At 39.8% G+C, this 27,328-nt stretch overlaps 1 protein-coding gene across 1 annotated transcript in view; it reads left to right on the forward strand.

Moving 5' to 3' along the window:
• Positions 1–2,363: 2,363 nt before the first annotated feature.
• B3GLCT (beta 3-glucosyltransferase) overlaps positions 2,364–27,328 on the forward strand; it is a 60,879-nt gene continuing 35,914 nt past the window's right edge. The window contains exons 1-4 of the mRNA XM_084306380.1: positions 2,364–2,554; positions 11,022–11,083; positions 12,432–12,471; positions 20,337–20,446. Coding sequence (XP_084162506.1) covers positions 2,464–2,554; positions 11,022–11,083; positions 12,432–12,471; positions 20,337–20,446 — 303 coding nt within the window. The 5' untranslated portion in view covers positions 2,364–2,463. The remainder of the gene's footprint in view (positions 2,555–11,021; positions 11,084–12,431; positions 12,472–20,336; positions 20,447–27,328) is intronic.

Raw genomic sequence — 27,328 nt, forward strand, 5'->3', positions numbered from 1 at the left:
CCCAGCTTTTATTTTTTTTTTTCTTAATGACTGCAGGGTAGGGAAACATTCGAATATGGGTGTTTCTCAACCATCTTGAAAGTGAGAAGTAACGTGTTTATCCCCACTGTTGAGGGCACGACCACTGTTACATGCATACTTGCAGAAACCAGCGCAGAACAGAGAAATAGGAGAAAGGGCAGGAAACGTGTCTGAACCCTACAGGGAAAAACAATCAAATGCAGATATACATGATACGCAGAAGGATTCATAACTTTTATATTGTTATGGGTTTAGAAATTGAAGGATAACTTAATACTTTTTTTCCTGGTAATGAGCATGCATGTAGAATTAGAGAAATAAACATAGTATGAAGGTTTCTACTTCCTTTGTATAAGAATAATTGTTCTTGAGGCCAGTAACTTATTTAGTGAATTAGAATGTCAGCAAAAAGAGATTGTTCTGTAAGGGAAATAACAAACTGTGGTTGCTCACTCTTGCGTCCAATTTTCCCCTTCTCTCCAACACCAAGTAATATAAGATGGATCTATGCAACTAGATTTAGCAAGTCTAAATCCCCAAAGAAGTCTGGCTAATATATTTCTATTGAGGTGGTTTTAAGGGAAGTGTGAAGTCTGCTACCAAGTTACAGTGATATAGATGTGCTTGACTGAACTTGCAATGAGAGTGAACATTTATCACTATGAAAAGATTTCCATTCATCTTCAAAATCACCTCTCTGGCATACTTAAGGTACCCTACTGAATGCTTGATCTGTCAGGAAAAGAAGGCAGTAGATCTAAAAGCTGCAGAGTATTTATGAAAGGTCTAGGTCAGGTACTGTGCTGTTGGCCTTACTGAATTAAAACCAGGCAGTTTATGGTTTTCCTGGAGGCTGAACCAGATGTGTCCAGTAAGATCAGTGGGTACTGAGTGATTGGGTTGGTAGGAGGGGAGTGTCTGCAATGGAAATCTTCTGTATTTGATGGGAAAATGTGTACATACAGATCTTTAGGGAATTCATGGCTGTAAGTACCCAGTGTGTAAGCAATTGTTACCTTGAAATGCCAGGTGTCACACTCTAAATTGCTTTTAAGGGCACAGAGGACCTACACCTTACATGTAAGTAAAAACAAGATTTTTTTGTTAAATAAAATGTAAAGGATTATTAATTCTCATTATTTATGCAGACCTCATTGCTACAAATGAAAAAAATGACAGTGAATGGTGAAAAAAGGACAGCACAGTTAACATTGCACATACACCACTTGGTTTCTACGCCTTTGCTTCACACTCACTCCAGAATACATGTGGAGTCATATTTTGTTTGTGAACAAGCTTTCATATTTGTGATCTTTCTCCACTGATCTGCGGATCAAGAAAGATAGACAATTGTAGTCTTGGACACCTGGTCGGTTAGAGAACAGGCTGTCACAGCTAAACAAACTGAAATAAATGTGCGGGCAGGTCAAGAAAGTTCAGACTGGCTGCAGCCCCGAGGCCTTACACACAGAATCACACACACACAGAATATACACATTCAATAAAAAATACACATTCAATAAAAAACTTGTGGCCTGTTCATGGCAGTCCAAGGGCTATGGGGTTACACAGGGAGTTATGAAGTGGCTGCCTGGAGGCTTAGCACACTCTGGCACAACACTTTGTGAGGCATTTAGGGCTGTATTAGGCCACTTGTTAATTTGGACTGTGTTTCTGTAGGAGTGCTGGATATCATTTGACAATATTTAAGTTTGCTCATGAGAAATGAAGAAAAAAAAAGAAAAAAAAAAACCTTGGACAATGGAGAAACCTTGTTGGAGGACCTCCTGTGGAGTTTGCAATTGAGCATTAAGAACTAAAGACATCTTAATTGTTTTTTTGGTAATTGCTGCTTGATGCTTGATGCTGGTTATGGAGCGCTGTGCTTGTCAGGAGGATATGGTTTAGTGGGGACTGCTAGCGTTAGGTCAAAGGTTGGACTCGATGATCTTGAGGTCTCTTCCAACCTAGAAATTCTGTGATTCTCTGATTCTGTGATTTGGGGCTCTAATATTGCGAACTTAGTCCGTACCTATATGACCTGTAACTTTACAGCCCGTAACCACACGGTCTGTAACTAGAAATGCGGGCACGTTTCATTATTCACGGTTTTTAGAATTAAGGACTTTTAAATTTTAAAAATCCTCCGGCCGCAGCCGCCCCTCAGGCAGCCACCACAGGGGCGAGAGGCCGGAGCGGGCGGGCGGCCGCCCGCCAGAGGGCGCCGGGGCCCCACTGCGCCTCCCTCCCTCCCTTTCTCCTCCTTCTCCTCCTCCTCCTCCTCCCGGCGCTGGCGCCCGGTCCTGCCGGGCCCTGGCGGGGGAGGGAGGGGAGGAGGGCGGGCAGGCAGCGGCGGCACCGCCACCAGCCGGAGGCCGCTCGGCAGAGGCGGGCAGCGCCGTGCCCCCCTCCCCGCTCCTCTCCTCTCCTTCCCCCGCCGCCATGGCTCGGCGGCAGCCCGGCTGCGAGCGCTGGCTGCTCCTCGCCGCTTGCGCCCACGTCCTCGTCCTCCTCCCGCCGCCCCGGAGCCGCGGTGAGTGACCGGCGGCCGGGACGCCATGGCGAGGGTGAAGGGAGGAGGGCAGGGGACGGGATGGGATGGGACGGGAGGGAAGGGGACGGAGCACCCCGGCCCTTCGCCCTTCCCCTCAACTTTGTTTGAGGGCGGGCAGCGGGGCTCGGCCGCCCGGGCTCCCCTCAGCTTCCCGCCACGGCGCCGCCTGAGGGGAGGCGGCGGCGGCTCCGCGGGCAGGGGGCAGCCCTCGAAAAACGCCTTCCCTCAGCAACCCTGCCCTCAGCAACTCTTTCCCTCAAAAATCTTTCCTTCAGCAACCCCTTTTTTCCCTCAATAACCCTTCAACAGCGTGTGGAAACCGCCCCCCTGAGTCCTGCGCTCCCGGACTGAGAGCGGGTGTCTCTGAGGGGAGAAACGCTGCCCAGTTTCCTTCATCGCGAAAGAAAAAATAAAACCTCATTTCTCGATGTGTCTTGACTTCTAGAGACCTTTTCTAGGCAGGTGGGGGGAGATTGCGAGAGAAGGGTTTGTCAGCAGTCGGCTCGCCACGGGCTCTTGGAGTTAGGAGCTGTTGCCTGAAGTGCGGAAAGCTGAAATAAATGTTCACAGCTGTTCAGTTTCTCCTTATTTGTGTTCCCAAACGCACCCAGGCTCTGTCAGCATGGGCTCATCAGCTCATTCTGAGCCTTTGGGTTTGATTGCCTTCTGCTAGCCTGGCTCGTGGATCAAAATCCTGCCGGAGAAACCTCGTACAAATAAATCCAGTTTTTAGCAACACGAAAGGGTGATATTTTGCTTTTTGCCTTGTAAAACATTTTTCCTTTTACCCGTGCAGCTTGGGCTTTGCAGTCCTGATACCCTACTGCTCGTCCTGAAGCTGTGTTTCATGCCTGTAAGAATGAGTAATTTTTCCTCCAGTGGTTCAGCAAGATGCTGTGGCACCCGTAACTTCTAAGAGGGTTGTGATAACACTGAGGATAGCAGCTTCAATTTCCCTGTGTGTGTATGTGTATATAAATATGTTTTATAGACAGAAGTGGAAAAACTCGTGTTCTTGCTTGTGCAGTTATCTCTTGCTTTGTAGATGCTGCTATAAAATTTGCTTACCTAAAGCTTTTTGCAATATCAAGGCTTTCTTCTTTTTTTTTTTTTTTAATATCTTTTTATTGTAAAGTCCTTTTGTAAGTACTGTAGGCTTTTGAGATGGCAAGGGTAATAAATTTGCAAAGCAATCAGCTTTGCTGTTGGAAATCATTTGGATTTCATTTCACAGGAGAAAACAGCACGTCTGTTAGTTGTCATTTTATAAATTCCAGCTTGCAGGTGACACCTTGCAGAATGGGGAGATGTGTTCAGGTGATTTTGTTTGGTCTGGCTTTCAGACAATCAGAAGGAATCGTGATGCTTTTTCTTCCATGTTTTTTCTTTGGTCACCTTTATAAAGGTACTGGTGTATACAGTGCTCGCTTAGACATTTCAGTGGTTTACAAGTGGTGGTTTTAGCTGACTTCTTCCTATATGTGCTATGAGCTTAAATAAATTAGTAAAAGAACAAAATGAGTTGCTTTTATTTTATAAAAAGCTTCAGATGCTGAAAACTTGCTCGCATTACCTCCTCTTCCCCCTGCTTTCTTCCCAGTCTTCAGCCTTACCTGGTTAGATCAGGGTCTTTGATGCTTGTAGGGTAGCAACAATAAAGAAATGTCATTAAAACATGGATGTAAATACATAAAACTAATTTATTTTGCCTGCTAGTGCTCTCATGCTGTCACATTATGGAAGATCCTATCTCTTTGACAGTGGCAGTGCAGATTTTCTCTGGAATCATGTCAATCTGTAGACTCTTAGGTTCCTTGAAAATATGGGGGGAAGAAAAACAAGCAGCCTCCAGCCAAAGCAAAAATAGGCCTTTCATTAAATTATAATCAGAAGTATAAGGAAATCTTTTTAAGTGTTTTGTCTATTGTGCACAGCTTTTGTTATTTGAAGTGGTTATTAATTGTGATTTTGCTGTACGTAAGTCATCGAATCACAACTTCTCTGTAGCTCATTTAAGTCAACCCACAGCTTGGTGAAGTGGTTCAGGCAGCCTTGAATCAGACCATCAGAGAGAAGAGCACCAGAAGCATTGCCTCGAATTGTTTTTCTCTACGAAGGCAAAAGAGGCAACTCCTCAGTTAACAACATCCTTTGCACTCAAAGGACATCTAATCATAGTCGTCGTTTATACTTGAAAGGGTAATACTGAAAAAGAGGATTGCTTCTGCTTTCATAGTACAGTTGTATTACATTATATAGTATATTATATTTAATCTACAGTATTTATTTCCACTTTCCTAACAGTTTGTTAGTATGTATTCATGCAGTTCAGCTGCTGATTGATGAAAATAAATTGTGGGTTTTTAATGTATTTTCTAGTGCCATAAGCAAATCTCCTTGCTCACCAAAATTTTGGTTGAAATAATGAAACGACTGAGAAAAATAATTAGCAATTGAAATGGCTTTTATTCTGTTCTCTGATTAAATTTCCAATTTTTGTGGAAATTGATACAGAAATGTTGTCTAGCATTTCAGTGGATTTTGGCCCCGCTTTCAAAGGAAATAAAGATAAGCTTGATGAAAATAAAGAGCTTTAAGATGTGTCTAAAGTTTCTTTGCTTTCCTTTCTTAGCCTCAGTCCTCGAGCAGGAGGAGGTGAGGACTGGCAATTGACACGTGCAGCTTCTGGCTGCTTGTGCCAGAGCATGTAAATAGCTGTGTGTGGTAACAAATGTCAATGAACACAATGCATTAAGTAACGAAGTGACAAAACAGAATTACAGCTTGCATTTAATACAGTGCTGCTGGGTTTTTGTTTGTTTGTTTGTTTGTTTTGTTTAGATAGCTTTGATTATGAGAAATTATATGGTTTATCACCCTTTTTGGTCTTGGTGGTGCCTACAGAGTTTGAACTATTATTACCAGGTGATTATTTTTGTTTGTTTGTTTGTTTGCTTTTGTTAATATATATTCTCAGTGCCCCTCGATAAGTCAGTGGCCCACTTGAGGTTTGTTTTACCTCAACAGAATCAAAGGGATAGGGGCAAATCCTGGCTGTGGCAGAGGTAGCTCTAACTCCAGAGATTGGTGCCTTTCTCAGGGAATTCTGTGCTGAAAGAAATCTGCTGCAGTTTTCTGAATTAGTAATGATATTTGGGCATGAAAAGTTTTTTTTTTTTTTTTTTTTTTTTTTTTTTTTACCGATAGCATCTGTAAGTTCCCAGATATTGGTCAAACTTCTCTGTTTGTGTACCACACACACAACAAAAAGATGCTCTTTCCACAGAGCTTCTAGTTTCCACCTGTGTTGTGCAACTGAGTGGCCATGACCTGTGCCTGTAGTTATTTTTTTTTTTTTCCGTCTGTGCTCTGCTTCTGGGCATAATGTTTTCAGAAACTTCTGGGGAATTAATTGTGGGTGGATGAATTCATCTTAGAGGTGACCACTGGCTTCCAGGCACTGTATTTCCCTTCAACCCTGTGACCCCTTTGTTGATGAGTGTTACACCAGCTGGACTTACCATGTTCTCCTCGCTCCACTTTTTTTTTTCTTTTTTTCTTCTGATAAATCCCTAAAAGAGGATATTTGTGTCCAGGCTGAGAGATCAGGTTGCTTAGCCAGAGCAGTTCATCTTGGCCGTGCGTTAGTAAGATTTGTTGCCCCACGAGTACATACCTGTGTAATCCTGAAGACTGCTTTACTCATATCAAATTATATTGTGTGATCATAACATATTTTCTAATAATGTTGTCCAGGGACCGTGGCATAATCATTGCTAAAATAAACTCATATGCTCTGCCTGGGTGAAAAACTCGGATGCTGTTGGGTGAAGACCCTTGAGGCTTCTTTGGAGTGTCTTTGAGGGTCAGTAGTGCTTCAGTAGTTTAAAAATAATCAACAATTCTTGTCTCATCCTTAAAATGCATGAGCTGGAAAAAAAAATCTTCCTAAGATATTTAAAGTAAAAGATACAGAATCATTTAAACAAGTTTAACTGTTGGAAAAGATGGGGAGGCAGCACGTCTGAAATCTCTGTAAGGGTAAAGGAGGGAGACTTACTATTCATCGCTGTCAGAGTTCAGTTTGTTTAATAAACGGTATGTGTCGGTGTTGAACTTGCCCTTTATTTAGGTCAGCTGCAACAAAATCATTTTCAGCCAGGCATATTCATTTGACCGCCCTCTGCAACAGCACAGAACGACTGGTGTGGGAGATGGTCCAGGGCTGCTGGCTGGTTTTGAAGGTTCACCTCTTGGAAGCTGAAGAATGGTCCATCCCCACGTGCAGAATGGCAAGAGAAGATGCCAAGAAGTCCACAGGGATGAAAAAGTTCCTGCTGAAAACTCAGATACAAGGGGTAGAAGCAAGGTCAGGTCACCCTGGGAGTAACACGGAGATGTTGAGTGTGCAGGGATGGGGTTAGGAAAGCAGAAGCCCAGCTGGAGCTGAATCTGGTGAGGGATGTGGAAGGCAGGAAGGGCTTCTGCAGCTGCACTGACAGCAAAAGAGAGGGAGACTAGGAAAAATATGTTGAATGGAGGAGGTGAACTGGCAGGATGTAGGAGAAGACCAAGGCAAAGAAGGTTTTGAGTTCCTCATCTCTACTGGTAAGGCTTAACCTTCAGCAATCCCAGGGCCATAAGACTCATCAGAGAGTCTGAAGCAAAAAGACTTCATCTTACTGGAGCAGGGCCAGTTTAAGGAACCTTTAAACAAGCAGGACATCCAGAAGCCCATGGGAGTGCTGATGGAGCTTGGCAGCATCGTTGTAAGGCCACTTGTGACTATAAGAGAGCAAATATCACGCTTGTCTTCAAGAAGGGCAAGGAAGAGAATCTGTGTGGCCTGGTTTGGGCTGGGAGAGAGTTAATTTCCTTTGTAGAGGCTCAAGTGGTGCTGTGCTTTGGATTTTTGATGAAATTTGGATGGATTTTTTATGATTTTTGACACAGGGATGTTGTAGTTGCTGCAGAGCAGCACTCACACAGACTAAGGACTGTTCAGCTCCTCGCGCTGCCCTGGCAGGGAGGTACCTGGGGGTGCACGAGGAGCTGGGAGGGGACAGCCAGGACCCAAATATATTCCGTGCCATGTGGCCGGGGTAGGATGGCCATTGCTTGGGGTCTGGCTGGGCATCGGTCAGCGGGTGGTGAGCAATTCCATCGTGCATCACTTGTTTCATATATTCTATCATTATTTTTCCCTTCCTTTTCTGTCCTGCTGTACTGTCCTTATCTCAACCCGTGAGGTCTGCCTTTTTTCTGATTCTCTGCCCCAGTGAAGGTGGTGGAGCAAATAAGCCTGGAAACCCTTTCCAAACACATGTAGGACAAGAAGTTGATCAGGAAACATCAGCATGTTTCTATGAAGAGGAAACGATGCTTGAGCAACCCCACAGACTTCTGCAACGAAATGCCTGTGCTGGTGGATGTGGGGAAAGCAGTAGGTGCTGTTTATCTCAGTGTTAGCGGGGAGTCAGCACTGCCTGCCAGGATGTCACGCCTGGACAGTGGTACCCCCAGCAAGTTTGTGTATGTTGTGAAATGAGGACGAGCTGCCTGTGCTGCCACTCAGAGGGACCTCAACAGGCTGGGGAAGTGAGATGGCAGGAATCCCATCAACTTCAACAAAGGGAAATATGCCACGTCCTTCCCCTGGGGAGGAACTGTCCCCCACACCAGTGCACGCGGGGGCTCGCTGTCTGCCCAGCAGCTCTGCAGCAAGGGCCCAGGGCTCCTGGTGGACAAAGCTGACCAGGAACCTGCACGGTGCCATGTACTGGGTTCGGTTTTGGGCCCCTCGGTACAAGAAGGACATCGGGGCCCTGGAAGGGCTACGAAGCTGGTGAAGGGCCTAGAGCACAAATCCTGTGAGGAGCAGCTGAGGGAGCTGGGGGTGTTTGGTCTGGAGAAGAGGAAGCTCAGGGGAGGCCTCATTGCTCTCTGCAGCTGCCTGAAAGGAAGCTGTGAGGAGCTGGGGGTCGGCCTCTGCTCACAGGTAACCAGTGATAGAACCAGAGGGAATGGCCTCAAGCTGTGCTAGGGGAGGTTCAGGTTGGCAATGAGGAGACATTTCTGCTCAGAAAGAGCAGTCAGGCACTGGGACGGGTTGCCCAGGGAGGTGGTGGAGTCACCGTCCCTGGGGGTGTTCAAGGAGAGGTTGGACGTGGTGCTTGGGGACGTGGCTTAGTGGGTGACAGTGGTGGTAGGGGATGGTTGGACCAGATGATCTTCGAGGGCTTGTCCAACTTTAATGGTTCTGTGATTCTGCTCAGCACAGGTGAGGCACACCGAGGGTGCAGTGTCCAATCTTGGGCTTCCTAGTACGAGAGAGACATGGATGTACTGGAGTGAACCCAGCAAAGGTCCTTGATGGTTGTTAATGGATTGGAGAGCCTGACATATGAGGAAAGGCTGAGAGAACTGGGGCTGCTCAGCCTGGAGAGGAGAAGGCTCCAGGGGTGTCTTTCTAATGTGTAAATACCTGTACAGGGCAGGGAGGGAGGAAAGAAGATGCCTTGATTGGTGCGGTTGGACTAAATGTTCTGCAGAAGTCCTTCGCAACCTCAAGTGTTGCTTGGTTCTGTGATACAAAGATGTTAAAATAATTCCTTGAGGAGCTTTATGTGTGTTCTCAGAAAGATGCAGTGTGGAGCAGGCCTTTTTTTTCCAGTATATCTGAGTCTTGTTTGTTTTGTTTCAAGCATCACACACATTAAAATTTCATAAATCCTTGGAGCTGTGTGGCACGGGTTATTCAATGTTACGGTGAGGGAGGCAGCGCCGCCTGTCAGGCACAGCTGTTTCAGCTCTCTGTGTGCCATTCCTCCTGTGCAGAATGAAAACAAACCCGTGAAACTTCTGCTTGTGTTGATTTCTGCAAATAAGCCAAATTTACGTGGTGATGCTTCTTGGTAGTGCTGTGCAGTGAAGACATCTCTCAGAATAAGGGTGTTGGTGTTCATCGTGTGATTTGGATCACGTCTGGTAGAATGTGGGTCTGGTTTGTGTAAGGGAAGATAATCCCTTATCTGGAGTCCTGAGCGTTAGGCTGGAAGAAGAGGATGAAAATGATCAGAACAAGCAGTCAGAAAGGGATTTAATAGTCAGATTGAGATACTTGCTGTGCCCTTTCGAAAGAGAAGTGCGAAACATTTCTTGAGGCTGACTTTTGGGGTGGAATGAAGGGGGGTGACCCCCATTTGTACCCGGTTTTATTCTTCCTGGCTTGATGTCTTATTAAAATGTGGCTATGGCCAACGTGAGTCTACCGTGTTAAAATAAGTTGGGGGATGTCTACATCTAGTGGTGTGATTTGAGATGACCTAAGGTGTCAGTGGGAAACACAGCTCCTGGATATTTCATCAGATTTGGTCTCCAGTTGAAACAGTTTAGGATTAGAGGCAATCAGAGGTGGAGCATCACAGGCTTTGCAGTCTTGTCTTCTCCCTTTCCTACATCCCAGATTTCCAGCCTAAGGAACTGAGGGTTGCCGGTAATTCACTTTGAAATCAGTTTCAAATGGTAAATAATTTAAAATTGCGGTGAGACACTCCACTTGAATCTCGTTTTTTTTCTCAGTTTTTAAGAAAATCATCTATTTGACGAGAAGTACCTTTAGTTCCTTCCAAGTCACAGCAATTAGTTTTAATTTGCATATCTTCAGTACACTCAACAAAAAGAGTCGTTCTGAAGAATCTTAGCAAAGCTTTCTTATGTTAATAGGATTACTGCTTTACAACTGAGACAAATCGATTAGACTCCATCAACAGGAAGGCAATCAAAAAAATTACAGAATCCTTTCTTAGTTGTTGCTTTTTTTTTCTCCCTAATGCAAACCAAGAGGATATGCTTAGGGAGGTGTCAGTGTTAAAGACTTAGGACAGGAAGTTTGTGCAAATCTGCTCTGCTGAGTCTCTTCTTTTTTAAAACACTTATTTAGGCCTCTAAAACATCAGCAATTTAGACATGTTCAAAGGTGACATTCAAGGTTTCTATTCACCATCTTTGACTCAAATTTACATCAGTGATGTCATTTCTGTGGTTCCAAGCGAAGCTTTGATAATCCAAACCTTCACCTGAAGGCAGAGCGGAGTACAGGTCCCCATCTGATAGCACATTATGCTCTTGTCAGGTGAACTATTGTACCGAACAGATGTGTTGTGTTTTTTTTAATGGGGTTTTATTGCCTTGAAGCCAAGGTAAATTGGCTTCACATCGGAGTGGTTTTTGGTTTGTCTTTTTTTTTAGATGTGCAGGAATAGAACTGTCAGGCATGAAAAGTATAGGTTTGGTCAGAAAGGACTGTCTTATGTTCCTGTAAGATTATCAATATAGTATCATATAATGTGAAAAATTGCACTTCTTTTTTTCTTTTTCTGTGGAGCTTTGTCAAGTGTGAAAATCAGCTCCTATAGTATCTAAAAACATCTGCTTTTTCTTTCAGCTTTTGCTCTAAATGTAGTTCTTGACGATGCAGAAGATACAACTGAACTACCAGTGCTGCAGGTAATAAATTTTAATTGCCAGAGCAGAAACATTTTACAGCCATTATAAAATCATCTAGAAGAGACCAGAGGAAAAAGTCTTAACATCTGTGACATCATTAGGACTTCAGTGGTGCTCATTGTCGCTTGTTATCCTGGTCTGTCAAGCAAGATGTCTTTCCTGGGACACACAGGACATGTAATTCTGGTATTGTTAGCATCTTAATTTATCCCCTGGATTCTTAGAGTGACTGGAATAAACTTATACTTGCCACCTTTGATTCTTTCTTACATTGAATTTTCTCATTTATTGTGACATTTTCATTAAGAGAATTATTATTATTTTGAAGTTTTAATGTGGAACAAAAGTATAATTGAGAAAATTTTTCTTTTTCCAAGAGAACCTGGGAAGTACATTAGAAACTTATATATATAGTATCATTACATGTTGTCCAGAATGGTTCTCGATCACCTTTCTTATTCGTTAGCGATGTGTCTTCCTTTCTTCTCCATTTTGTTAACTGTACTATACATTGAGAGGGAAATGGCTGCCTTCCTGTCAAATGAGCTTTATTGCTACCCAGATCACATCTCAGGTAAAGCTTGCTTATGAAATTTCAAATTAACAGATTAGAAGAACAAATGGTCAGAGCTAGCCCTGGCGTTCAATTAAAGAGCATAATGTGTGTGTGCGTGCATGTCTTTTAACAGACCTCTACATACAGATTTATGTATATACATGCACACACGTGCACGTTTATACATTTGTAACAGATGTGTGTGTTTACATCGAAGATTTAATGGAGAAAAAACAAATAAAAATACTGGAACTAATCAAGAGTTAGAATCTATAACAAGTCTTTTAAATCTAGTGATCTCACATCAAATCCAATAGAAGTATGGTCAGAGACGTGTGTTTCTAAATATTTTTTTGCACATGATGATCATTGCTGAATCTACAGTGGTTTTCAGAAATTAAAAAGATCCCAGTTGCAAACTCCTGATACGCTGTCATGCATACGGCAGACTAGATAGCGTCATCATGGTTTCGTTACTCCTTGTGAAATGCCAGAACCACCTCAATCCAGCATAAATGTAGAGTTTTATCATTCTTCCATAGGATATAATTTATGAAAGCTTTTGCGCTGTTTTAGTTTCAAAATAGTTTCTCACGTGAAATCTGAGGTAACTCCTAGAACTCTTCAGGATTACTCTTTTTAAGCAGGAGTATAACAGGAAAACAATTGTAAACAATTTGTTTTGCTCTTTAATAAAGGTATTGTAAAATGTTTTATCGTCATATTGTTTACCACTCTACAGAAATACTTGAGTTTTCGCCTGCATCCTAATTTTCCTTTTTCCCCTTCCAGAAGTCTGAAAAAAGTGGAACAGTGAGCAAAAGAAGCAGAGGTAAGTACAAAATTGTTTTGTGCAAACTTGTACTAACCTTGTATTGAAGTTTCTGCATTCCAAGATTGTTTTGAGTCCAGCTAGTTCATTTTTATTTGTGTCTGTCTTTTTTGTATAAATAAAACATGGTTATGCTTCAAAAAGCGAGTCTCTGAGCAGTGGCTAAATGCTCAACAGCACTGCTAATTAACTGCTGATTCCCAAATACTTTTTTGTTTTCCTTGCTCATATAGTCTCATCAGACATAAGCTTCTTGATCTTCATTTGTATTTGCAATCCTTGTAGTTAAGCTTTTTTTTTTCCCTGAAAATGTGCACTTGCACTATGAAATTGATGCATTGCTTTTTGTCATACACAGAATTTTAAATCAAATTTCATGATACGTAGTAGCAGTTCCTGTAAAAATTTAACATGGAACTGAATGCTACCAGTCTGCCAGGCTCTGATTATGATTGTAATAACTGGAATTACAATTAGTTACTGGTAATAACTTTGTAGGAACAAGTATTTGACACCTTTCTTAAACATTAATGGCATACTAAGTGGTAAAATAAATTCAGACTGTTATGGTATTTCTCATTCTTCTATACCCCGAGGACCCAGATCTGCTTGTTCTAAAACGAGACATGTTGACCATATTTCTCGGATGTTGAGAGTTCATTCTGACTTCAAAGCTGAACGCCAGGAACATTATCCTGCTTTTACTGGAGTTGCTGACAGAACTCTTAATGGCACTGAGATCTGTTGTTTGTTTGTTTTGTGGAGTTGGACTGTTTTGAACCTAGTTGCAAGCTCTGTCCTTAGGACAGCTAACTATTCTCCCCTTGACCCACTTAGCTCCCATTTTATCACTGAAAGGTCAGGACCTTGTTATAGAAGTTTTATTACTCTCCTTTCTTGATCACCTTTCCTTATGTGGTGTCAAACGAAGGCATTTTCCTTAGTCTGTGTTCTTTCATCTCTTTCTGTTGAATCTCTTAGCGTAACCAGGGTCTGGTCGCTGCTTTTATCACCCTCTGCAGACCTGTTGTGTCTCACCTCATAAAACATCCAGAGAGGCATCGACAGACTTCTTTTGGCTTTTGCCAATGCTCTGTTTTCATAACTTTCTATAAAATCTCATTACGTAGGAAAGCTATATATAGGCATGTTACGATGGTACATTACTGATGTAGCTACCATCTGCCATTTTTTTCCTTAAAAGCAGACAAACGAAAGTATTTTATACAGCAGGTAGCAAAATTTAGGAACTTGTTACAGCAGGAAGCTGACAGTACTGGCAGATTTCAAGAGGATCAAGCCCGAAAATGTATGGGAGGAGAAACAGGCAGTGATTTATTCTCTAGCATTTCCTAATCCGTTAGTTGCAGATGCTGGTAGAGTATGAGGAGTTCTGGATAAAGTGAAGTGTGGTGTCCCTACATAATGTTTCCTGTTGCAGTTATTAAAGACAGTAAACTGGACTAGGAGGATCCAATACATCATTTCTTGTGTTCTCTATCTTTTTTAATGGAGACCCTACCTATTAAAAAAAATAAAAGCTTTTCTAATATGTATGTTTTCAAGTGTTTCTTTTAGGAGGGTAGAATCACAGGACGTGAAACAGAGTGAAATTCTTGATGGTTCTTAGTTCCTGTCATTTTTTTTTCATCATTTCATTTTTTTCATCATCTTTTTAAAACTGTTAGCCCATTGTCCACCCAGAATGTGACGTGGCTTTCTGAATTTTCTTGCCTGGATGCTACAGCCCAGACACAAGACCAGTGCTGATGTTGGGCCATCACTGCCGCACCGCGGTGAAAAGCCTTGCCCCTCAGATGGGCATGTAGGTACTTTTAACATTGGGTGCATTTGTCCCCAGAAGGTAGGCTATTGCTGACCAGCAATATTTTCAGCTTTTAGCATTTTTGAAGAACAAAAGCAGATCTCTTCTTGAAGTGAGGCACTGGCTGTTTCACATAAGCGTAGCAATTACTCATCTGCCATATGTTTAAACGTGTGAAGGTTGGGTTCTGGGAGTAACACTTCTGCTGAGAACTTTGCGTAAGTTTGATATATGTTGTGATTTCTGAGAACGTAGGATAAATCTTCGTGGGTGAGTATAGACAGAGTAGATAATTGAGAAAGTTTATTGAATATTTATCATTGCTTCAATGAAGTAGATGACATTGGCAGTGAGGATCAGTGGAGTTATTTATAGCTTGAGGCTCTAGGCAGGATTTGGCAGCTTCTGAGGCTGCAGTTTACAAACTTTGTAGGCTGTAGTCCAGCTTCAGCACAGGTGTTGAAGAACTAATTGGCATTGATCCTGTCTGTAGTATTGGCTCTTCTCTTGCCAGTGATGATTAAGCTTATCCTTTCGCATCTGCTTAATTCAGTGGGTTAGGAAACCTAAAGACAGAGGATGCAGAGAGTCACTGGGTGAGCACTGTGTTGATTGGAGCTAGGGTACAGTGATTTCACCTTTTTTGGAAACTCAAGCGCTTAACTTGAGTGTTAGATCCCTCGTGTGGAATGAGAGGGCAACTTCCAGAGGATGACTGAGATCCGAGGTAGGTTGAGTTGTCCTCTCCGGAGCTATTCCTTTCACATCTACCAGCTTTTGGCTCTGGGGTGGGGGGTTATTTGTTTTGGAGGGGATTTTTTTGTTTCTTTTCTTATATGTTATGTGAAAAGGGTGCAGTAGTACTAAGGCTTCTTTTCTTGGATTTGATTCTTGCAAATGTGGTGATATTTTACCTCCTCTGATCTGCAAACACCCGCAATACTCTGAAAGGATCAAAGGGGTTTTTCTCAGTAATGTCCTTTTAATATCCTGCCTGGCTGAGTTCTGCTTGTTATCCAGGCTCTCTAAGAATTACTGTGGGAAGCCTGGGTGGAAAGGTGAGAACAACTTGCAAGGTTTAAACCCTGCTGGTTAAGTATTTGATATTATGAGCATGAGACGCATGGAAAAATCATCTTGAAAATCACTCTCTGCCTGCAAAGGTGTAAGGTAGGGAACTGTAATTTATCAATAAGGATTTCTTTAGTATCAGAGCAAATATTATAGGTGACAGACCTTTCTTTCTATGTAAGTATTAACACAAATCATGAGTTCTGAAGTGGTAAGCAACATACTTAATGTTATCACAAAAGTGTAAAAAGGGTATGCAATTTGTTAAGGAACAGGGCACTATTATTGCCAATTTTAAGAAGTGTTCTCAAAAACATGGCATGTTTGGAACTGATTTTAAAGGCTTTTCTTTTAGATGCTAATAAGGCAAATGGCTTAGTAAAATCAGAAAGCAGAAGTACCACAAGCATGCAAACTGTTGAGAGTTAGTGTTTGAAGTTAGGATGGCTTTCAGTTCTCATGCTGCAGGCCATAAACAGACCACCAGTCATTACAATGCATATTGAATATATTATAAATAAACACACACATTTGAGATTGCTTGTATATGTGTGTGTGCACGTTTATCTATATATAAAGACACACTGCTTTTAATCCAGAAAGATCCAAATAATTTCCTCTAAACACATTTGCAAGTTATTGTTCGTAGTGTGAGAAACGATTTATCTTTAACTGTGGGTTTAACTTTATACTATGCTGCAGTAAGATTCTTGAAGTACAAGATCCTGATTTGGAGTTTCAAGTTGCTTGTAGAATTGGCATACCACGGAAGCCTACAGAATATGCAAGTGGCCTAATTTTTTGATACTGACGTTGGAAGCTGAGTTTTTTGATACACGTACTAGAGTCTCCAGTTTGTGAGTTAAAGCATCACGGTGCTTCTGCAGTTTATTATTTAGTCAGACAAAAAATAAGAGACATTTTGTCCTTTCTCACTGGAATAAAAACTTTTTCTATTGTGCAGATAGACTTAAACAAGTTGATTTTCTTTCCATCATTTCTTTGGAAAGAAAAACCCAAAGAAAAGAAGAGCTAGATTTAAGCACCATTGACTGAGCTGCAAAGATGTCAGCAGCATTCATTTACCTAATAGACCAGTGCTTAGAGTTCACGCTAGCAGTTTTAAAGAGGTAGGTATCATTGGCTTCTTTGCCAGAAATTATTTGGACCGTGTCACCCATGCTCCAGGGAAGTGTATAAATCATAATGTAATGCTCTGTCTTTTCTGTTGATGCCTATTCTACCTTTCTAATGATGTGTTTCAATATTCAGTGAGTTAGAGAAAGGCATCGAGATACCCACTGTTCAAGGAGAGTAATGAAATTTGGAAGCTCAGGAGTTGTTTTCATTCTTCTCCATTTCTAGACCAATAGGAGGGAATGGTGAGACCCACCTCAGAGTATACCAGCAGCCTGGTAATTAAGAGTCTGACTTGAAAAACCAGAAACCCAAGACATTCAGGGCAGATATTCAAGCCCACATCTGCCTCACAGATGAGAATTTGGGTTTCTTGCATCCTGACTGGCTAGAAGAAAAGGCTAGCAAGCAATAGCATCATCATACATTCTTCCAGTATTTGGAGCTTTTGTCCTCTTTTTCCTTTTTAAATATTTATTTATTTCCCCCTGAAATGTTTGTTTTAACATTTTCAGTAGTTCTGAATTGTCTCAAACAACCTTTTATGGTGAAACTTTGCCAAAAAAAAATAATGATCTTTGCCAAAAAAAAATCCTGATATCACATGGGTCATTTTCTTGTGCTGGTCCTCATACTTCAATGCTAGTCTTTCAAATTGCAATATTTCCCCACTTTCACCTTTCAATTAATTTAGTGATAACTCCAAAGAAGGTGTATTTTGCATAGCCACTGTATACTCTCTAAAACACACACTGCTGATAATGGCTCGTTAAAAGTTCATTACCTCTCCATTCTGCTTAGCAATCAGATATGGTTGTATTAACACAAGTTGCTGTCTTCCTCTTTCCCAATTCTTTCTTTTTTTCATTGTGAACTTGGAGCACCTTTCCAATCAGCGAGCATTTGAGATTGTTCAAGATATTTTCCAGGTACAGAAATGCCTGAGGGAAATAAATGAGAAAAGAAGACAACAGGAGAAAGAAAATCAGTGTATTAGTAGCTCTTCTGGATATTAATCTTCCAAAAAACTCTCTTCTTTGTCTTGCTTGGTTGGCTATTTCTCAGCTTGAGAAACAGTTCAGGTGTGAAATAAAGAGGTGAAAATTCTACGTGCTTTCTGTTGACGTTTCAATACAGAGAATATTTCCGTTCGTGAACTATTTTAAAGTACCTGTGCTGGAGGAAACGCTTTCCACTGGATTAAAGCAGTAACACCAGACTGGCTGTTAGAGCACTCCTCGAAAGTATTTCATTGGGGGATATCACAGCTGTTGTTAAATGTACCGTAAGTGAAACTGGCTGTAATTCAGATGTTTGTGTATTACCGATAGTAAACCAGCAATTAGACAAAGCAGCCTAGTTTTTACTTTTCATCTCTGGGGATGTTTTCAGTGTTGTGCATATAGATGTAGCCTTTTGACTCCTGCTAGCATCAGTGAAGTGTAATTTTAAATTTTGCGCTGATTTTAATTTCTGCACAGGAAAAATTAGCAAATCTTGTGCTAGCTAGCAGTTGCTATTTAGAAGATTTTATTGTGCAAGGTGTTTTTAAGCAGTTTGTAGGGTTGGGGTAGAACAGGCAGGAGTGTTATTTGGGAAAAATGTGAAGTCAGAGCTTAGATCTATGTCAGTACTTACGCCGTCTCCCCATCTTCATCACCAGAAACCTTGCACAATTTGACATTTTCAGGGTTTGTCTTGGTGAATAAGCTAACAAATTGAGGGAAAAGGATATCAGGAAAGGCAGAAAAACATGTAACTGGCAACTCTGAGCTGTCATAGGTCTAAATTAACAAGCAAGAAACTGCAGAACAACAAAGGAGTGTAACCAGTGGTCAGATGTTGGAGACTGTAATTTTCTTGTAAACTTAGTGAGGATTATTTGGGGTTAGTATCCTTTTTATTGCCACTATTTTGTTTTTGTGATCCTTCTTCATGTGCTCAGTCTCTTTGAGACTATTTCTCTCTTTCTTTGAGCATTTATTCTCTCCATCTTTGTCGTTCCACTGTTCGTTCCTTCTACTCTATTTGCCAAGGTAGCATTTTTATCCCAGAGGTCAAAATCTCAGTGTGACAGCAGGACTTTTTAGATTTGATCTACTTGGTCTACAATGCAGAAGTACACATTTTGCAAATAAATATTGCATGATATAAAATTTGAATTTCTGCCGCAGTGGCGCTGCAGATTAAAAGTGCTGAAATGCTCTGCTGCCTGACAAGAAGCTCCATCTGCCTCGTCTGAGTGCTCAGCCCTTGGGAGGTTTGTCTTCACACAGACATTGCCTGTAGTAAAGTCTGCCTGTTTTCAGGCAACTATGACTCTGGATTTTCTCTACTGAACTTTCACTTGTGGACTGTCTTCAGTGTGATATCTCCTATATGCCAGTGAAAGCTTTGTTTCAGTGGAGTGCCAGTAACTGATCTTAAAAAGCTCTCCTACAGGGTTTATCTATATTTTTTTTTCTGCCGGATTTCACAATGTTCTTAATGAATGGTCTTGAAGTTTTGCTTTTCTGAAGTTTGACGCCTACATCTTTTCTGTTACCTGCACACCTATAATCAATATATGCATATATATATATAGGTGTGCTCTGTGTATTTTCCACATTTTTAACGTTCTGCACAAATCCCATGAGACTTCTTCATTGATTTCTTTCCTCCTGTCACATTTTGGAGTGATGTTACCTTTAAGCATTAATTCAGCTCCCTTTTCTGTGCTGTCTTCTCCTTGAATTAACTAGAATCTCTTCTCTCATATGCTTGATCCGACTGTCACCTTGATTTTACCAGAATTTAAATGCAGTCTTCAATCCTCTCACTCCCCGCTAGTCCTGTGTTTATCTCCTTGAGCTCTGAGAAAGTTTGTTACTGTCCTTTTTTCTTTTTTTTTTCTCTTTTAGCCTGTAATTGGTTAGTTGTTGACTTTGACTTCTAAGCTATTACACCCTGACTTCTCTCACCTGCAAACTTTCTGTCAAACTTGTAAGAATTTTTGAAAGGGTACCCGTTCTCTCCTCTTCCTTTTACCTTCCTATCCTCTGCTGTGTATGAACTGGGTCAAATGCATGTTTTCCTCAAAATAATCCCTTCACACTTTCAAAGCTATCTACTATTGTCAAGAAAACTTGATCTGTAATCTACAGTTTCCCCATGGTATCATCTTAATCATCTACTTGTACTTTTCAATAAGCACTTTTTTTTTCTGTCCATAAGTGCCATTAAGAGGCAAAGCCACTTAATTACTTTCTTTCAAATTTCTCAGTCTCCTTTCCCACTGAAAATTCTTAGTTGTGATGGCTTTGAACACTGTGAAGAAACACGTGAGGTATTGATACTGCCCTATCATATAAAAGTAATACCTCAATGTTCTCATGTGTGTCTCACTCCATCTAATATTTGCTTCCAGCTAAGGTTTTAAGTTCTTTATTGAGGAATCCTCTTTTCCAATTTATGTTCATCCACTGGCTAGTGAGGTGGGTGCTGGTCTCTGACTGTAATGTTTAACTCGGTTGTAACTGGGAGTGCAGGGCTAAGGGAGAAAAAGCAATTTCCTGAATGTGGCAACTCTTTCTATATGCATAATTTTCCTTGTTGCTGCAGATCTCATCCTCAAGACATGGTTTTTATATGTTAATCCTTAAAAGGATTGTCTTGGATTTATTTTTGTGTGAAATTACGCCTTGTTACTATTTTCCTGAAATGTTTGTATAACTAAAGAAATAGCTTGCTGTGTAATAATTGGCACTCACAACTGGGTTCTCAGCCACTTGGGAACAAAGTTGAAAATAATTTCTTTTGTCTTTTAAATCTGTTTATTTTTTTTGGTTCACAGAATTAAAAGAAATTGTATTTGTCATCCAGAGCCAAAGTAATTCATTTCATTCCAAGAGAGCAGAAGATCTAAAAAGAGATATTTTGAAACAGGCTGCAGATCTTGGGAAGGTACGTTACGATAATACAGGTTGTGCCTTATCTATGTTTTTCCTGCATTTTATTAAAAAATAGTTTTCTATTATACCCTTTTTCTGTTCCATTGTATTGCCTTTGTTAATTGTCTTCCATGTGCGTATAAGAAAATTGTTTCAATAGTTATTCACTAATTGTTCACCACAATTTATCACCAAATGATTTTAATTTGAACTTCCTGGAAGGCATTCAATACAGAAGTGATAAAAAGCAAAAACTGAAGAGTAGTTTTGCCATGCTACTGTAAACTGTTTTTTTTTTTTTTTTTTTTTTTAATTAAAAAATAAAAAGGTGCTTTCTTTATGAGGTAAACAACATAATCACTCTAGTAATACTTAGGATAATTTTTAGGTCAGTACATCGTTTTATTAGTGTGGATGAAAATGCAAATGCTGTAATGTAGATTTTGGTCGGAATTTCATTGCACAACTGTAGCATGCTGTTTGGCTCTGATTTTAACATAACTCTGATAAGAAATTTTACTTGTAAAGCTTTAGCCTGAAGAGAAGAGTTTGTTAGATTTTTTTTTTTAAGAGCCTTGCATTGAAGGTTAAGATGTATATAAACAAGGCTTTATTTTCTCTGTCTTTAATAAAAATTAAAAAAAAAAAAAAAAAAAAGTAGGAGAGGGTTGCATATGATACAGCCTGCTGTGAGGTTATTGGACCTACTTTTCAGCTCCAGGATCTTTGGTGTAAAGGAAAAATAAGTTTGATTTAAATTGTGTCTGGTGTATCTTGGCCCTGAACTGGAGTGCCTAAATTATGTTCTTGGTTGCTTTAGACTTCGTTTATGCAAGCTTATCAAAACTATTGCAATTAAATTCATTCTAAATGTACTTTTTAATCCCTTAATGAAATCAGTCATGTGAACAGCCTTTGCTCTGCAGAGTCCTCTTAGGGGTTGAAGCAAGTGTGCAGAGGGGATTATGACTTTAATTGTTAAAAATAAGGATTTCAGGTGAATTCTCTTAATTGGTAGTGCAGAATATGAATGATTAAAAGATCAATAAGTGGAAATGTAAATAGTTTCTGTGAGGCAGGAGCGTAAGCACGTTTTATGTGAGAGAGGTAAAATCAAGTTATACCTGTGAGTCCCTCAGCCTTTAGCAAACTGAATTGGTTTTAGGAAAAATTATTTTGTTGTTAAGGAGATTCCTTTGTGGGGATGCTGAAACAGTAATGCTCTTCCAACGGTAAGTGCTACCTGTTAAACAGCATTTATGGAATTTTAGAGAAGCAGTGATGAAACTATATCACAGCAAAAATTTCATACCTGAAATCTGGGAAAAGGGGAAAGCCATGAATGTACAGGAAAAAATGAGTATAGCTGGCATGTACTTGGGGTGTGCTGCCTGGTTTTTGTAAACTCTCAGTTCCACTGTAGGCCATGAAAAGGCATAACCAAATAGTACTAATTATGGAGAAGAGACAGAAGGTCACCGGAACACTGCCCATCAGCATTTGAAGTTTGCATTTTTCATTAATAAGAGTATATATGAAATTGTTACTTGGCGGTATAGGAAGCTAGATCCTTATATTTTAAAGAACAATGGCAGTTTAAAAACAAAAGACTAGATCATCTGTATCCAGGTTCACTTGCCTGTTTCACAGTGCCAAGCAGTAGATATTTAGTCCCTAAGAATTCATGAGTTATTTTCACTATTTTAAAACGAGAAGTAGAAACAAGTTGGTTGAGATATTTATTTTTTAATGGCACTAGCGTATCTGCATTGCTTTAAAATGGATTATATCACTCACATTCATATTTACGTCTTTACAAGTAATTTGTCCATTTCTTTCATTGTGCATTTAAAAAAAGTGAATTTAATCTATAATTGTGGTCACCAGTAGATGTCAGTATTGTTTTCATTCCTTAAAGCGTAATTAATCAATATTTATTAAATATTAACCAAAACTCTTGAGATACATTAAATAAGGTCTAGAACATAATGATGAAAGTTTAAGATTTTCACCAATTTTATTAATTTTCTGAGATTTCTATTCTAAGAAGCTCTGTAAACCAGACCTTCTTAAGGGAAAAAAAAAAAAAAAAGAAACAAGCTGCTAGTTTATGATATTGTAATATTTGAGACTGTTCTTTCCATCTTCTTTAAAAATTTAGCAACAATATTACTTTTTTTGGTTATTACATTTAAGACTAAAACGCAGATAAAATACTGTCACTAAAAATGATGGATTTTGTCTGAAATGCTGTTTTTGATGCAGTTAATGCTATTTAATTGCCTGTGATCATGATACTGTTTTGAAGACAAAGGACTGCTGCATATTTCTTTATGAAAACTAGTAAAATAGTTTAAATACTTTTTTTTCCTTTCCTTGAAGTTTCTTGTATTGAACACCCTCAAACAATTTATCATATTCAGAAAGCTTTTATTTATTTTCTGAAAAGCTTAGAGATCAAATGGTATCCTGTATATATTAACCAGAAGAAATAGAGCAAATTGGGAAATGAGTAATACTCACTGCATTCTTGTTTAAGAACCAAGAATGTAAGAGGAAGATTTTAAGACTGATACCATGTACTATTGGAGAACAAAAATGAGTATCACATACTTTCATATGAATAACAGATGATGTGATATATGAACTCCATTACACAGAAGTGTTCTAGCTCTAGTTTGCTGTACTTTTACCATTAGGCTTACTTAGTTTTGAGTGAAATCATGTAATTTGTACCATCTCGTAGAAATGAAGTATCACAGATTTAAACTAGTCCTGCATATAAAGGGAAACGCTGTTTCTGAGGTCAGGGACTGCTACTGTAGTGATTATTAAGTTCAGTTTAAATGAAACAAGGACATTCATAAATATGGAAACGTACACAGAAAATACCCATACTGCTTGAGTAAATGCTTGCTTCGCTTAATGTTTTTATTGAGTTTTCATAATAATGTTTCTTTGTCAATCTGCGACTTTCCAGTTCAGGGTTTTGGAGTGTTTGGGCGAAAGTAAAAACAGGTGACAAATGTTAAAAGCATCCTGTAGCTGTGTTCTTTCTTATTTAAAAAAATAAATAAATTGCAAAATCCATTTGTCCAGAAGTGAAGAAGGAACAAAGCTGATCAGAAATGCAGCTGGCTGTTGGTCTGTGCCACAGAAGTTGTCTGTTATCTGACAGGTTCATGCTTACAGAAGGCTGTGGTTTTTTGCCTCCAACACCCAGTAACCATAACTTTGTGTCCTTGCTGCTTTGTGTCCTCTGTAACCTGGAAAAGCCTCTTGGTGCGTGTCTCAGCTTTGTTTTGTTATGCCATCAGAGTCATGGCCTCGGTATCTATTGTTCGTGTGCCAATTGCTGTTGAGTGTGGCATTATGTGCTTTAAAAATCTGCTACTTTTAATTACCTAGGCTGTACTGGCAGCAGCATTGCACTGCTTCAACAAAATGACAGATTTCCTTGCTAAAGCGTTGAGAGGAAGCAAGTCTAAAGAGCTCACTTGAATTTTAATGTATACATTCACCATATTCCTGTCTGAAATGATCTCCAAATTGTTCTTGCTCGTGTTTTGACCATCTGTGAAAGACTACTTTGGGGGGATTTCTAGAGTATATTTTCTTTGCTTTTTAATTTTCCTGTGGGACATGCATTCCTTGTCTGGGTGAATTAATGTTTTCTAAAGTTTTTCCTAGCTCAACTTCCACGTCTGCTTTCAGATTCTTTGGAGGATTCTAGGTGAAGTTCTGTTGTCTAAATGCTTCATTAAATATTTTTCTGTTATTGTTGGATACTACTCCCACTGTGAGTTCTGGTGCCCATATCTCACCTGAAAGAAATTTCAAAATACTGTATCAGGCTGAGGTGGAAATAACTCTGAAAAACGCATCTATGTTTTCCTTGGGCTGTAGTCATAGTTTCTGTATTTTGTTCCTTATTAGATGTATTCCACAAAGGAACAGGGATACTTTTCCAACAAACTCTGTAGCTGGATATTTCTCCAGTGATTCTGAGTATTGGAGTAGGTCTGAACAGTTCTGTGTTCTACCATGACTGTAAAGCCTACATGCATGTTAATGAAGCTTTGCTTATAAAATTTGGTGGAAGAACTTCTTCACTGCGACTGATTTGTTTAATCTGTATATTTAGAAGAGTATATTTAGCAGAGCTATTCATAGGCTTAATTTGCTGGAGGCCTTTTAAAATTAATACCATCAGTGCAGCCCCATCCATAATGGATCTGAGGCTTCAACTCACAGATTTCTTCCTCAAATTTTGGATTCTAGAACAGCTTCCCACACCATGGAAGCCGATTCCACCTGTGACTGGTCAGGTGTTTCACTTCTGGATCTTGCAGTTTTAACAAAGCTTAATGAATTATTTAAGTAAAGCGCTGGGCTGCATTCAGTCCTGCCAATCCTTCTCTATGTGTAGAATGATTCAACTTTATGATCCTCCCCTTTTTTTGTTGTTTTTAGAACAGAGCTGGTTTACACATCACTATTTTATTTCCCAGTGTTATTAGATCAAATAACATTTTTTCGTTACCATGTTAGTGTACAGCTCTGCTTCCTTCCTACAAACAGCTTTCTTTTCAGCTGCAAGGATTCACTCAGGCCAAATAAATTCTGCAGTCTCACAAATTGTTTATTCACCTGTAGTTCTTAAAATGTTTATCCCTTAAGATGTCAGTTTATCTTGCCTGTTGGTGGACAGTTTTTATTGACTTCATTTATGAAAAACGAGGCTCTCCAGTGCTCCTTCTACATTAGCTTTCCATTGCTTTCCCCTCTAGGTAAAAACGAAGCTCAGGTGGCAGTCTATACTGAAACTCATTGTGAAGATGAGTATCACAGATGTTATATTCCACTCTGGTTGGCCTGATTCTTGCTTGTCTCTGGCTGATCAGTGGGGCTCTTTCCACAGCAAAATGATGCACGTGGCACATGCCTGGCAATGATTGTGTGAAGGTATCTTGCTGAGACGACACAGCCTGAGCTTCTGTGGTGAGGGCAGAGATGCTTATGGGTACATGGAGCATCTGACACTCTTAATTCTTCCAGAATTCACGTCCCTCAAAGGGGAATAAAAATTGGAGTAATGATATTGCAGCAGAAGGGAGGAAGGGAGAAGTTGCAGCCTTTTATCAGTGGCCTCCTTGAATCTCTGAGTCTCCTCGGAGGTGACTAAATCATGTCAGAGCAAAATGTATCCATGAAATTGGCCAGTTTAAGTGATTTAAGCACTGCCTCTCAGGCTCTTCTACGATAATCTCTACATAAATCATGAAATTTGAATGAAACAATTTTGCCAAGGTATGTCTTTCTTTGTGAAGAGTGAATAAGAGTGATCTAAAGGCTTCATTACAGGCGGAGAAGAACAGAAGTAAACTGCCCCCCATTTCTATGTACCTGTGCGTTTTGCAAACCAGCTGACATTAGGACGGACTTCATAGGTTTTGAAAGGTCAATTTTCTAATAAAAAAAAATGAGCAACAACCTCCCCCTCCTCAAAAAAAAAAAAAAAAAAAGCTTAATTTCATTGTTTGCAATGTCTTTATGCATTAGATTTGGATGAGAAAGGATTTATTGTGGCTGATCATGTTAGATATTTTTTTTTTGCTTGAAAGCAAAATCTATCATCAACAGACTTCCTAAATTGAGAATTTTATCCAGATCAGTTGGTAATATAATTATTATGGTTCATCACTAATACTTGCATTCATGAATAATAGCTGTGTACTATATGTCATGTCTGTCTTCTATATGATCAATTTTATATGGGATTCTTGCAAACTGTGAGCTGTGCAGACAGTATTTAAGACTGGTTTTTATCCAGACAAGTGATGAGCAAGCAACTGGTGCTTCAGTGCAATTTATTGTCATTCTAGGCTACTGTCACATTACATACATGTCTGGTAGCATTTATTGTAATAAACACTTAAGTTGCTTCTGGATTTTTCCACATTTTTTGTCTTGTTACAAAATAATCTTCATTTGGGATGTTGATGATAATTATCTGACAGAAGAACAGAACAGGGAAGATGTTGGATAATTCTAGGGAAGGAAAAGGAAATACAGAATAAACTGGTGAGATCTGTTTTATCTTTAAGTGTCTTTCCTCCAAAGCTACGCTTTATAATTAGCAAGTTCAAATGTTTGTCTTAGTTTTCAGAATTCTGACTGCTGCTCAAGTTAGACTGACTTAAAATTCATAGAATTGTATTATTAAATCCCAGTTAACTGAAACTATAGTGAATGTCCTATAGTAGCTTATTTAGGCTATTTCTACATAAACAAGTAGCGTGTTGCAATAGGAACAAATAGACAGCCCAGTGCAGTTGTTGCTGAGGAGCTAGCACCCATGTTACACCATGTTTCGAGGAGGTTTACACTGGACTAGCTCTGACTTGTTTCTGAGAACTGGAGATCTGTTTGCAGATGCAGCACATCTTTTGGTTTAGTTTCATCCCAAAGGAATATAATTTGTGCACTCTGTGGTGCAAGAAGATGCAGTGAGTAGAAAAAATTGCACAAAAATGCATGCTGGGCTAACCTAGTCTGAATAGATAGAGCAGGGTTAGTAGGAATTAGTTTGGGTCTAGGTCTCAATCTTCTCATTAGGTTTGAACTTCAGTTAGTAAATATCTCTCTTCTTTGGTAAGTATTAACAATTATGGTAATCATTTTGAAGTGGGGCAAGACCTCTGAATGCTGTTCACATCTCAGTAATTATAAGAATGGAGTTAATCAGCTTTTTATGTCGTTCAGTTCAAAAAGTTAGGAGTTGCTAACTCTGCTAGCAAGCACTAATTGAAGACTCCGGACTTCATTTTGGTCTTTGAAACATGTAGCCAGTCTAGATTAAAAAGAGATTGAGTTAGAACTATTTTATATTTTT

Source organism: Netta rufina (genome assembly GCF_964035555.1).
Source record: "Netta rufina genome assembly, chromosome: 1".
In the NCBI taxonomy this organism is placed as follows: Eukaryota; Metazoa; Chordata; class Aves; order Anseriformes; family Anatidae; genus Netta; species Netta rufina.